Source organism: Centruroides sculpturatus, unplaced genomic scaffold (assembly GCF_000671375.1).
Source record: "Centruroides sculpturatus isolate CEXI.00-Female unplaced genomic scaffold, Cexi_2.0 scaffold401, whole genome shotgun sequence".
Classification (NCBI taxonomy): Eukaryota; Metazoa; Arthropoda; class Arachnida; order Scorpiones; family Buthidae; genus Centruroides; species Centruroides sculpturatus.
Genome location: NW_019384560.1, coordinates 203,551 through 215,161, shown reverse-complemented (window position 1 = coordinate 215,161; position 11,611 = coordinate 203,551). Strand labels below are relative to the sequence as shown.

Here is an 11,611-nt window from a genome sequence, read left to right as displayed (position 1 = left end):
ATGGTATGTTTTATAGACAAAAAAATGGTATCAGTATGGGGTCAAAGATGGGGCCAAAATTAGCTGAATTAGTAATGATTGACATCGATAAAAAAATTATTAAAATTAGGGGTATAAAGACAATAATGAGGTATGTAGATGACTATTTAATAGTGTATAATAGAAATCTGATTAATAAAGAAACTATATATAATTTAATAAACAACATAGACAAGGTTATACAGTTTGATATTGAAGAAGAAGTTAATAAGAAAATTAATTATTTAGATATTACCATAGTGAATAATCCTAGAAAATTTGATTTTATAACTTATAAAAAATCTTGTAATGTAAGCAAAACTATTAATTACCATTCTTGTATTCCTGATTACATTAAAAAGAATGCATATATTGTCGAATTAAAAAACATATGTACTAGAATATCTGATAATTATAACATAAATATTAAACTAAAAGAATTAGATACCAAATTCCTTTTGAACGATTACCCAAACTTTATACTTAAAAAATGGAAAACATATTATTTAAAGAATAGATATAATACTAAGTTGAAAACTGATAAAATATATAAGAAGTTTCTATACATTAAAAATATCTTTGAAAAGTGCAGGAAAAGTATTAAGAATCATAATATTTGTTTGGCCCCATCTTTGACCAATAGTATTTCACAAAACATTTGTAAACATATTAATAATAATAGTAAAAATAATTTAGACCCTTTAAAAAAAGCTGGTGTGGTTTATAGAATTGAATGTGACTGTCATAATCCGTGTGTATATATAGGAGAAACCGGGCGTGTACTAGAAACTAGAGTTAAAGAACACGAAGCGGCCATTCGGCTTAAGTATAATAATTCTCCGTGGTTTAACCACATCAATAGTAATAATTGTAATATTAATAGAAACAATGTAAAAATTTTACATATTGAAAAAGATATTTATAAAAGAAAATTCAAAGAACATATAGAAATTAGAAAACAAAATAATAATAATTTAATAAATCAGTCGAAAGGGATGGAAATAAATTATAGCTGGTACAATCTAATAGATGGCGCTAGAATAAAATAAAAAATAAATAGTTATGTATTAAGACGTCATCACTTGATTACCGTTGTAAAGTGTTGGTGGTCTACTGTGTGACTTTGTAAAGTGTTGATGGTATGAAGTTAAAAATTTGTAGTGCTTTGGAATCATTTTTACAATTGTTTGTCAATGAATTTTTAATAATTAGTTGGTTTTGGTATGTTTATTATACACGTATGTGGAAAAAATTTTTTTAAACTTGATTCTTACAAATGTGTACAAAGTTTACCACCCCTACCCATGGAAATATCATTGTAATTACCACCAGCGGTTATTCACTGAAGAGGGACTGGAAAATATTAGACCAGCCCGAAATGCATTTGATGTAGTCTTTACAAAATAAATTTAATTTGCCAATAAGATTGCTGTGAGATTTGTCTACCAAGAATATTTGGATTACAGAGACTAAAATCGTCATATTAACAAATGATAATGATGTTTTCAAATTAGCTCATATACACAAATTAAATAATACTTTAGCTTTTTATTATTCATTTATGTTATTGTCTAATTAAAAATATAAAAATAAATGTTACAAGCTACATCAAAGTTTTTTAATAAAATTTTAAAATTATATATTTGTGACCATAGCGTTGGTGTCTCTTTGACACCACGTCAGGATGTGACACCACCGAGTCTCTCAGGATTTGGAAATCGTGACTTTATGTCATGCGAGCGGTAGCGGGTAAGTGGTTGGTTTTAGAGTAGAGGTGAGGAAAGAGAAACAAGAAAATGAATCACTCGGATTCTGGATTTATAAACAATAACAAATTTATTTTAGCAGGCAGGAGTACACGATATACAATCTTATCCCTATTTTCTTCAATTTAACTATCGCGAGAGAGAGAGTTTACAAACAACTCGCGTATGGATAAATACCTTATAAAGAAGTTAAGGATGGATAACTTCATGACTCAAACACAGGATTCTTCGGGTGGTCGAAGGGTCTTTTTATTCGAATTGTTTGGGTAACAGGTCTTTTGAGGGAGGTATCCGACAGGTGTAGAATAAATCAAGAACTTGGGCATGATAGGTATCCATATGGTCCAACCATATGGATACCTATCATGGACTTACCTATTGACTTAGTGTCAATATTTTAGGGATGGATTCTGGGATCAAAAATAAGTCTAAATCCTCTATAAAGATTTTTCAAAATTCAAAAATTTATATTGGAAACCCGTTTTAAACCTCCTAAAAGGATTCTGCTGTTTTTTTCCACTCCTAGGTTACCAATCTTTACAAATTAAAACTTTTTACTTTAAATGTTGAAAATTTATTTTGAATACATGGATGATATTTTAAGCAGTTCTTGTAAATTATTCTATTTAATTTTGTAAAAAATAAAAGGTTATTCAAAGTAAATTTATATTGAAAAATTCTTGCTTTTCAATTATTTCTGTAATATGGATAGATAATGCAAAATTTTAAAGTGGATAAGACTTTTTTACATTTATTACAGTAGGGCCTACTTGGGCAACATTTACTTATATCAATGAGTTGACAGAAACAAAAAAAATTGCAAAATTACTTTAAAAAGTTGCTGACTCTAGTGTTAATAATTTGACAGGGAATTTGATAACTATGCCTCCTGCACACTTAGTTACCGCCAAGTTCTTGAACCAGTCATTAATGGCCTCTTTCAGTTTGTTGCCACTTCCATAATGATTCCCAGCTAAAAAATCCTTTAATTTTGGGAAAAGATGATAATCACTCAGAGCCTAGTCCGAGTGATTATAAGAAGGATGTTCAAAAACTTCCTGCTTAAACTGCTGAAGCAAGTTCTTCGTCAGTGTAGCAGCATGAGGACGTGCATTATCCTGAAGAAGCACAATGCCTCTGGACAACAATCCCTGCTGTTTGTTTCAAACTGAAGCTTCATTCATCACATTACCATAAACCTCGGTTATCTGTGTAAATTTCGATAGGGTGGACTTTTTTCTCACTCAAAAAGCATATTATGCTATGAATCTCACACTTGGTAGAATTTTTAATTTTGTCACACATTTCAAAGTCACACTGTAACAGTAAATAATCATTGTGGCTTGCTGTTAGCATCAGACTGGCACGAAAAAATGGGAAGATCCATGATATGGCAGTAGGGGGTAGTGGGAGAACTGCATGGCTTGTCAGATCAAAATGTTCTTTTCTTTTAGAATGACCCTCATAAAAGATTCTAGACTTATTTTCAGGGCTGTGGAGTCGCGTAAAAATCTACCGACTCTGACTCCGACTTTTCCTTACCAATCCAACTCCGACTCCGGCTAAAACACCAAAACTCCACGACTTCGACTCCGAATCCGACTCCGACTCCACAGTCCTACCAGGGCTGTGGAGTGGCGTAAAATTCTACCGACTCCAGCTCCAACTCCGACCCCGACTTTTCTTTACCATCCGACTTGGACTCTGACTCCAACACCAAAACTCCACGACTCTGACTCCAACTCCGACTCCACAGCCCTGCTTATTTTTGACCCTAGAAACTATCTCTAAAATATTGGCACCAAGTTCAGTGTATAGATACAAACATTGCACCAAGCTATATCTCAATTCAGCTACATAATAATTAAATGCAACTGCACAGGAGTATGATTGGTTGGTTTAGATCAGTGGTTCTTAACCTGTGGTCCGTGGACCACTGGTGGTCCCTGAAAGCATCCAAAGTGGTCCGCGAAAGTTATCCCAAAATTATTAAATAAATGACGACGCGTTGATGACAATGCGCAGTACATCAAGGTTAGAGCTGATAGCGGACTGGGCTGGGGTATGGTGCACGGTCAGAAAATATGAAACTGGAAGTCACTAGCAATAAATTTGCATTTGAAGATAAAATCAGTGCGTTTATCACTAAAATTGAGACTATGGATCAGCAAAGTCGAAAGACAGAATTTTTCTGCATTTGATACATTGAACCCAATTATTGATTGACAGTGTGCTGAGATTAAAGGACAAATACAAAAGAACATTACATTCCATTTGCAAAGCTTGAAAAATGAATTCAATCGCTATTTTCCTGACTGCAAGGACAAAGGTATTCGGAAACTGATTTGCAATCCTTTCATAATCAACATTTCTGAGGTGCCCGATGAAATACAAGAAGAGTTATTTGAAATGCAACATGATAGTAACTGCAAGGATACATTCGAGACAGGAATTAATCTTAAAGATTTTTGGAGCCAAAAAGCTATTGCTTTCCCTAAAATTCGAGAAATTGCTTTACAGTGCCTAACTTTATTTTCAACCACATATTTATGCGAGCAAGGATTCTCAGTGCTTTTGATAATTAAAAATAAACATCGAAATCGGTTGGATGCCAGTGCCGACATGCATTTCCTTTGAGTAGCACTGAACCAAGAATTCAGCAGTTGGTAAACAGTATGCAGTCACAAAAATCGCACTAAAATAATGTAATTAATGTAACACTTTCTCAAATAATATAATACGCTTGGTTCCGAATAATTTTCTACGTGTTTAATTTATAGAACAACCTTATAAGAACCTATATTACTGCCAAACAGCTCGTGGTCCATGACACGACAAAAATTTTGATAAATGGTCCCTCCTCACTAAAAGGTTAAGAACCACTGGTTTAGATAATGGCCTATTGGTTGGTTTAGATAACATGACCTCTTCAACTTTTGTTTGCTTGGAGAAAATCTTATCTACATAATCTTGAGCACTCAAGGCCATGCAGAGACTACTCTCAAAATTTTTGCCACTTTTTTTTTTTGATTTTTTTTTGACAGTATCCAATTGCTTCCTCTTTTAGTCCTTTAACTGAAGAAAAATCATTTTGTTCTGATCTTGAAATGTCCTATGATTCTATAATTTTCTATAATAACCTTACCATTATTTTTCATAGGAACCCCAAGATAGGATTTGCCCCTGCAAAAGTCAGTTGAAAGTGTATGGTGTCCAAATCAACAAATACAGTAATCCACCACGAATAGTCCTGTAGTCCACCAATTACATTTAGTTGTTATGTAGCAGAATTGAGATGCAACCTGGTGCAATAGTTGTGTTTACATCCTAAATAAAGTGAAATAGTTTTCTGAAAGCTAAATATTGAGGTTCTTCTTAAAAATCTGTAAAAAATATACAAATAAATTTGATATGGCAAAATTTAATTTAAAAAATGAAAAATAATGAAGACAGTAAATTTAGTAAGTTCAGAATTTAATTCTAGTACAGAAAATTCTTCATAACTCACTGAATACACATTATTGTTTGAACAAAAAAATATTGACAGTATCAACCATTTGCTTTTAAATTCTCATTTGCATCAAATAAAAAATCAATACCATCAAGAAAATTTTTAAGAAAACACAAAAATTCTAATATTATTATTAAAAGAATTATAAATATATTATTACAACTGATTAAATGGAGATACTTGCATAAATAATTAAACGTAGATTGTGTTTAAATCAATTACCATGCATACATATGTATTTTTAATATGATAATTTTTTTAGCTTTATTATATTTTTGGAAATATATTTTGTAAAAGTTATTCCCTTGGGATTATTTTCATGTATGAGGGATGTCAAAAACTGAGGTTACAAAGCGAGGTCCGGGCTGTAGGGAGGGTGATCGATGATGTCCCAGAGAAACTGCTTCAACAGTGTGGTGGTCTTCTGGGCTGCATGAGAATCTCGCTCTAAGTGACTTTCACCTGTTTCCTCACTTGAAGGAGAACTTAGCAGGACGACGATTTGCTTCAGGCTAGGAAGTGAAACACTTTGCAACAATTTGGCTGAACACACAAAAACAGGATTTTTACCAGGAGGGAATTTTCAAACTCATCACATGAAGTGACAAGTGCCTGAACCGATATGGAGACTATGTCGAAAAATAACCTAATGTATGTACTATCAGTTGGCTGTATTGGTTGTATGAAATAAAATGTACACTTTTCACTGCAGGCTTTGTAACCTTAGTTTTTGATCATCCCTTGTATCTATTATAAGGATAGTTTAGTGAAATAACATTTAGAATGTTAAGTACTATTTTTTCTTGAAATTGATTTTTTTGTAAAGACTGTTCCTCTTCTAATATGAAAATTATAGTAATTAATTAAATGTTTATTATTTAAATATTTTGAATATACACATATTTAAATGTGTGTATATTCAAAATATTTACAATCTTAAGAATAATTTATATTGTATGCTTAACATTCATGAGAATATACATTAGAAACAAATAACTTTTATTTATTAATTAAATATCTTTCTTTAAAAATATACATTTATTTTAAAGTTTTGTCATGTAATTAGTCAAGAATACAACACTCAAATTTAAAAATATTCAAAAAAATACATGTTGTAAGTAAATCCTGTTTAACTATATTTATTTTAATATTTATAGAAGCACATACTCATCAATCATATGATTTTTCTTTTGGTTTTTCTTATACTTAAAGTATTTTTTTAAAAATCTGATTTTCTTTTTTAATTTAGATAATTGTATATTCATGACATATTTTTCCAAGGTTTCAATAATTTTTGTATTCCAAACTTAATTATATTTTCACGTTACATTAAATTATTTATTATTCTACATATTTACTGACCTTGGGATGAATTAGTTGGTTTGTTGTTAAAATTGTTAATTTTACTTTTAGACAAATAAATTTTTTTATTTTTCTTTCAATTTGAATTTGAATAATAATTTTATGATGAATTTAATGAATGTGATTGAATAATTTGAATTCAATTTTATTTGTTAAATAAGATTGAATTTCTGAATGAAGAGCTTATATTCTTTTACATTTCATTGTCTTTGAATATAATTAATAGTTGATTGAGCTTTAATAAATGCAATTCTATGAACTAGTGATATATATTTACCATATATCTTGGTGGATAAGACGACTTTCAGATAAGACGAGGTATAAATTTTTTTCAAAGTTTTATAGTTTTAGCATATATCTGTTCTATAAGATGACCCCCCAAACTATCAACGGCCTATAAATTTAGTTTAAATCAGCAATCATCATCTGAATAATAATACTGTATAGCATATATGGAATTATGTCCTATTTGTAATTTTTCGAATGAACAAATTTTATTTTCTTGCATCTGGCAGCACTGCCTTGCAATTGTTGCAAACATTGGCACTGATTCGGCATTCGGGTAATGACCTTCAGATAATTGACTATTCACAAAAACGTCGTATGGGCTATTCTATTTTGTGCGCATACCCTAATCTCTTCTAGTAAATAATTACGGTTTGTCTGTCTTTTTATAATGGTTTTAATTTATATAAATTTCAGTCTAATTTTTTTTATATCTGTCCTATAAGACAACCCCGGATTTTGGGGGCCTTTTTTTATGATTCATCTATCGTCTTATCTGCCGAGATATATGGTATTTACAACAAACAATAATGGTAAAATAAAAGTGAAAAACAAAGATAAATTTTTATATCATTAAAGAAAAATTGAAAAAATTTTACTAATAAAAAATTATAAATTACAAAATTGTATTAAAATGTATTTTGAAACTATTAATATGTTTTAATTTTTGGAATATTTAATGTTTAGGGATTGACGAATTTTAAATCTTTGAAAATAATAAGTTATGTAAAATTTTTGTTAAGAAAATAGTAAATAAATGGAATATGTAGTAAAAGATAAGATGATAAATAGAATAATAAATAATTTTGTTTTCAAGAAAATTTTAAAATTTAAATATTATTGTATTTTAAAATATAAATTAAATTGCAATGAAAAGTGAACATATATGATTTTTATTATAATAAATGTGAAAGGTTTTTCTACTGTGGCATTAATTTTAAGTTAACTGGTCAGCTGTACAATAAATTCATTAAGATTTTAATCATTTATTTTCAACTTTTCAAATTAGCTATGATAAAAGTTTCAATGTCATAAAAAGATTTTACATATTATTTCATCAGATCTTAAATAAATCATTTATTTTTCCTATTTTTTTAAAGTAATAATTGTTAACATTAACTTTTTGAAGTCTGTTTGTTTATATTGAATATATATTCAACATTTGTATTTTATCTTCAGTTATAGAACAAAAATCTGGATTGTATTTAAATTCTTAAAATATTCAAGAGTTATTTTAAACTTATAAATAAATACAAAATAAGGATATATAGTAGTTATAACAAAGGATAGCAAACATCAAGTTAAAATAAACAAAATGAATTATGAAACTAGTGATTTAATTATATCTGAAATTATGTTAGATTGATACAATGGCTTTAGTAGAAGAAAATTTCTTACTTCTTTGTTTTCATGATAGTATATTAATGTTATAATATTAATACTATGTACTATTGTAATAGTATATAATAATAGAGTAATATAATCTATAATATATTTATTAATATATTAATAATATGCACTGAATATGAGAAATAGTTTCTCATGTCTAGTATATTTACACACAAAATTATTTCTCAGCTTTTCAGAAAATATGCAAGATAAAAAGAATTCTATTTTATTCATGTTTAAACCTGTAAATGTTTAAACATGAATAAAATAGTTATGTTTTGCATTATTATACTAGGAAACAGGAGAATGTAATTTTATTTTTGAAGTTGATTCTGGTTAATGTATATTTATCTAAAATCAAAATTAAAATCTATTAGATCTTTTAGTAAAAATAAAAACAAGCATAAATGTATAATGTATGCATTTATAGTATTAAAATTTATTATTGTTTTCATAATTGTAAGTTCTTTTATATTATTCACAAACAATATTCAGAACAATCAAAAGAGATAAAAATCAAATCAAAACTGCATGATGTAGATGTCAAGAATTGTTTGTTAATTAAATTTGTTGAGGATTTTTATATTTATACATGAATTTTTAATTTGATTGTAAGGTATTTATTGTTTAAAAAATTTATAAAGTTTTCTATTTGAAAAAGAATAGAATATTTGCATTACAAATACAGTGTAATTATTTGTGATGCAATTAAATAAATACATTCAAACAGCTTGAATAGGCCATGTTTCTTTATGCAGTGCTCGAGAAGTGCTTTACAGTGAACACTCTAAAACCCATTTCTAAATGCAGTGTTGCAATGTAGCGAACCATTTCTAAACATTTGCTGCAAGAAGTCGCTGCAGCAAAGACAAAGCAGCTTTTATGTCTGCTACATGTGTAAAGCAAAATGGACACTTGTGTGTATAATACGATATTATGCTGTAAAAATAAAAAAGTCACAGTGACTGTTGATTAAAATATTATGGAAAGATTAAGAAGGATTAAATTTTGTAAAACGACTCTGAAAGTTATCTAAAGAATAAGAAAAAATTATATTTTAAATATAATTATATATCTTCTATCTCTTTACTTTGTTCACATTTTTGGAAAGAGAAATGCTCAATTCTTTATATCTATTTAAATATTGTAGTTCTTTACTTTTGGTTTTAACTGGAATTAAAGAATAGGTTATGGCATTATGTTTCGCTCAAGCGAAAAGCATTTCTAAACTATGATGCAGTGACATGTAGCAATAGCTGCTCATGACGTCATTTTCACTAAACTCTCACTGCATAAAGAAATGCAATCATAATTCAATAATTCAAATAACTATTGCAGAACTCCATGCAGGCTGAAATATAGCAAATTAATGGTTACATAAAATAATTTAGCTGAAAATAGATGGTTAAATTATTTAAATGTAGATTTATTTCTAATTATTAAATATAATACAAAATGGTTGCATAACCCCTATCTTTTGATAAAATTACTCTATTTGATCATTAATTAGCTATATTAGAACTGGCATGTATATTTGATAGTTATTTGATTTATAGATAATTTGTATATTATTTAATATATAATAAATCTTTTATTATTAATTCTAAAATAATTACATTAAATTTTTATTCATTTTAACATTTTATAATTTTAATATGTAGGACAACATTTAATTACTGCTGTTGCAGAGAATATGTATAATTTTCATACAACATCATGGAATCTTGGAGATGAATTGAGTTATGTTGAACTGGACATACCAACTATTTCCAATGATAAGATTACTGAATTAGAAGAAGTTTTGAATGAAAAAATTAGAGAAAATATTCCAGTATATGTAAATTTATTTAATCGTGATGCTGCAGAATTAAAAGAAGTTTGTAATTTTTATAATTTTTTTAATATAGTTCTTAATAAGTAATTAACTAATAATATAACTTTTATAACAGTACAATGTATATATATTTATTTCTGGACAGAATACTTGTAATAACAGTTTTTGTAACTCTAGAATACTTTTTATCAATATCCATAAAGAGAAGAGCTCTTACATAACTTAAGTCAATATTTTGATTCTAGTCTTTAAACTCTTCTCTCTTGAAATGTTTTCCATTCTAAATTCAATTTCTATTCTTGTCAACTTCAAATCATTTCAAAAATTTGTGATGCTGTTTTAGTGGCATTGGTCACTGCAAATAGTATATTTATTTTATAAAATGAAAGGAAAAACTTTAAAAATCCAAGTTTATTATAAATATAGAATGCAAATAATTAAAGAATCCCTGTTTAGAATAATCTTTATTTAATAATAACTTCAACTTCATTTTCTTAAATAGAAACTCCATTTTTTATTGCACATTATAATTTTTCCATCAAAATCAAACAAACTTTTATCTAAAACATTTTTTGAAAGATGCACTTATCAGAAGTTATGATCATTTTAAGTTTTACACATCTGCCACATGATAAATGTGTGAATTGTGGCTATCTGTGAAGTTCATTGAATAAAAGGAATAGAAATGCTTAAAAATCATTAGGAAACTATTATTATTTTGTAGAATCAAGATTAACATCATCGCTTTACTACAAGATTGATGACTCTAATATTCTGTGGCACTACGAGGGCTGTTCGGAAAGTTCGCGGCCTTGCCTATATGCGGCGCTGCAATCAATTTAATTTTTGGCGGGAATAATTCAGCCATCTTTGCTAAAGATACGATACCAATTTCCGCTTGATTTGTCAAAAAGTTTTGCCACAACAGCTTAGCAGATAGTCAGTGTGCACATACTTTGTCAAAAATGGAGAAGACGGAGACTCGTGCGGTCATAAAATACCTGACGAAAAAAGGGTTGACCCCATCTCAAATCAAAGCTGACATGGATGAAGTTTTAGGAGAGTCTGCTCATTCGTACACCACTGTGAAAAAATGGACTGCCCTTTTTAAATCTGACAGAGAAAGTGTGGAAGATGACCCTCGCAGCGGACAGCCGTCAACTGCTGTCACTGAAGAAAACATTGACAAAGTTCACGATTTGGTATTAGCAGATCGCCGTTTGAAAACGTGTGAGATAGCTGAGACAACAGGCATCTCTGTCAACCGAGTGCATCACATCCTAACCGAAGATTTGGGTATGACGAAGGTCTCAGCAAGGTGGGTGCCACATCTGCTGACCGCCGAGCAAAAACGTGTTCGCACTTTGATGTCAAAGGAGTGTTTGGACTTCTACCAGAAAAACCCACAGGATTTCTTGCGTCGGTTTGTGACTACTGACGAAACGT

The 11,611-nt window shown here is 29.1% G+C and overlaps 1 protein-coding gene across 1 annotated transcript in view; it reads left to right on the top strand.

Moving 5' to 3' along the window:
• LOC111623952 (alanyl-tRNA editing protein Aarsd1-B-like) overlaps nucleotides 1–11,611 on the top strand; it is a 63,118-nt gene that overhangs the window by 17,435 nt on the left and 34,072 nt on the right. The window contains exon 4 of the mRNA XM_023366694.1: nucleotides 9,993–10,207. Within this exon, the coding sequence (XP_023222462.1) occupies nucleotides 9,993–10,207 (215 nt within the window). The remainder of the gene's footprint in view (nucleotides 1–9,992; nucleotides 10,208–11,611) is intronic.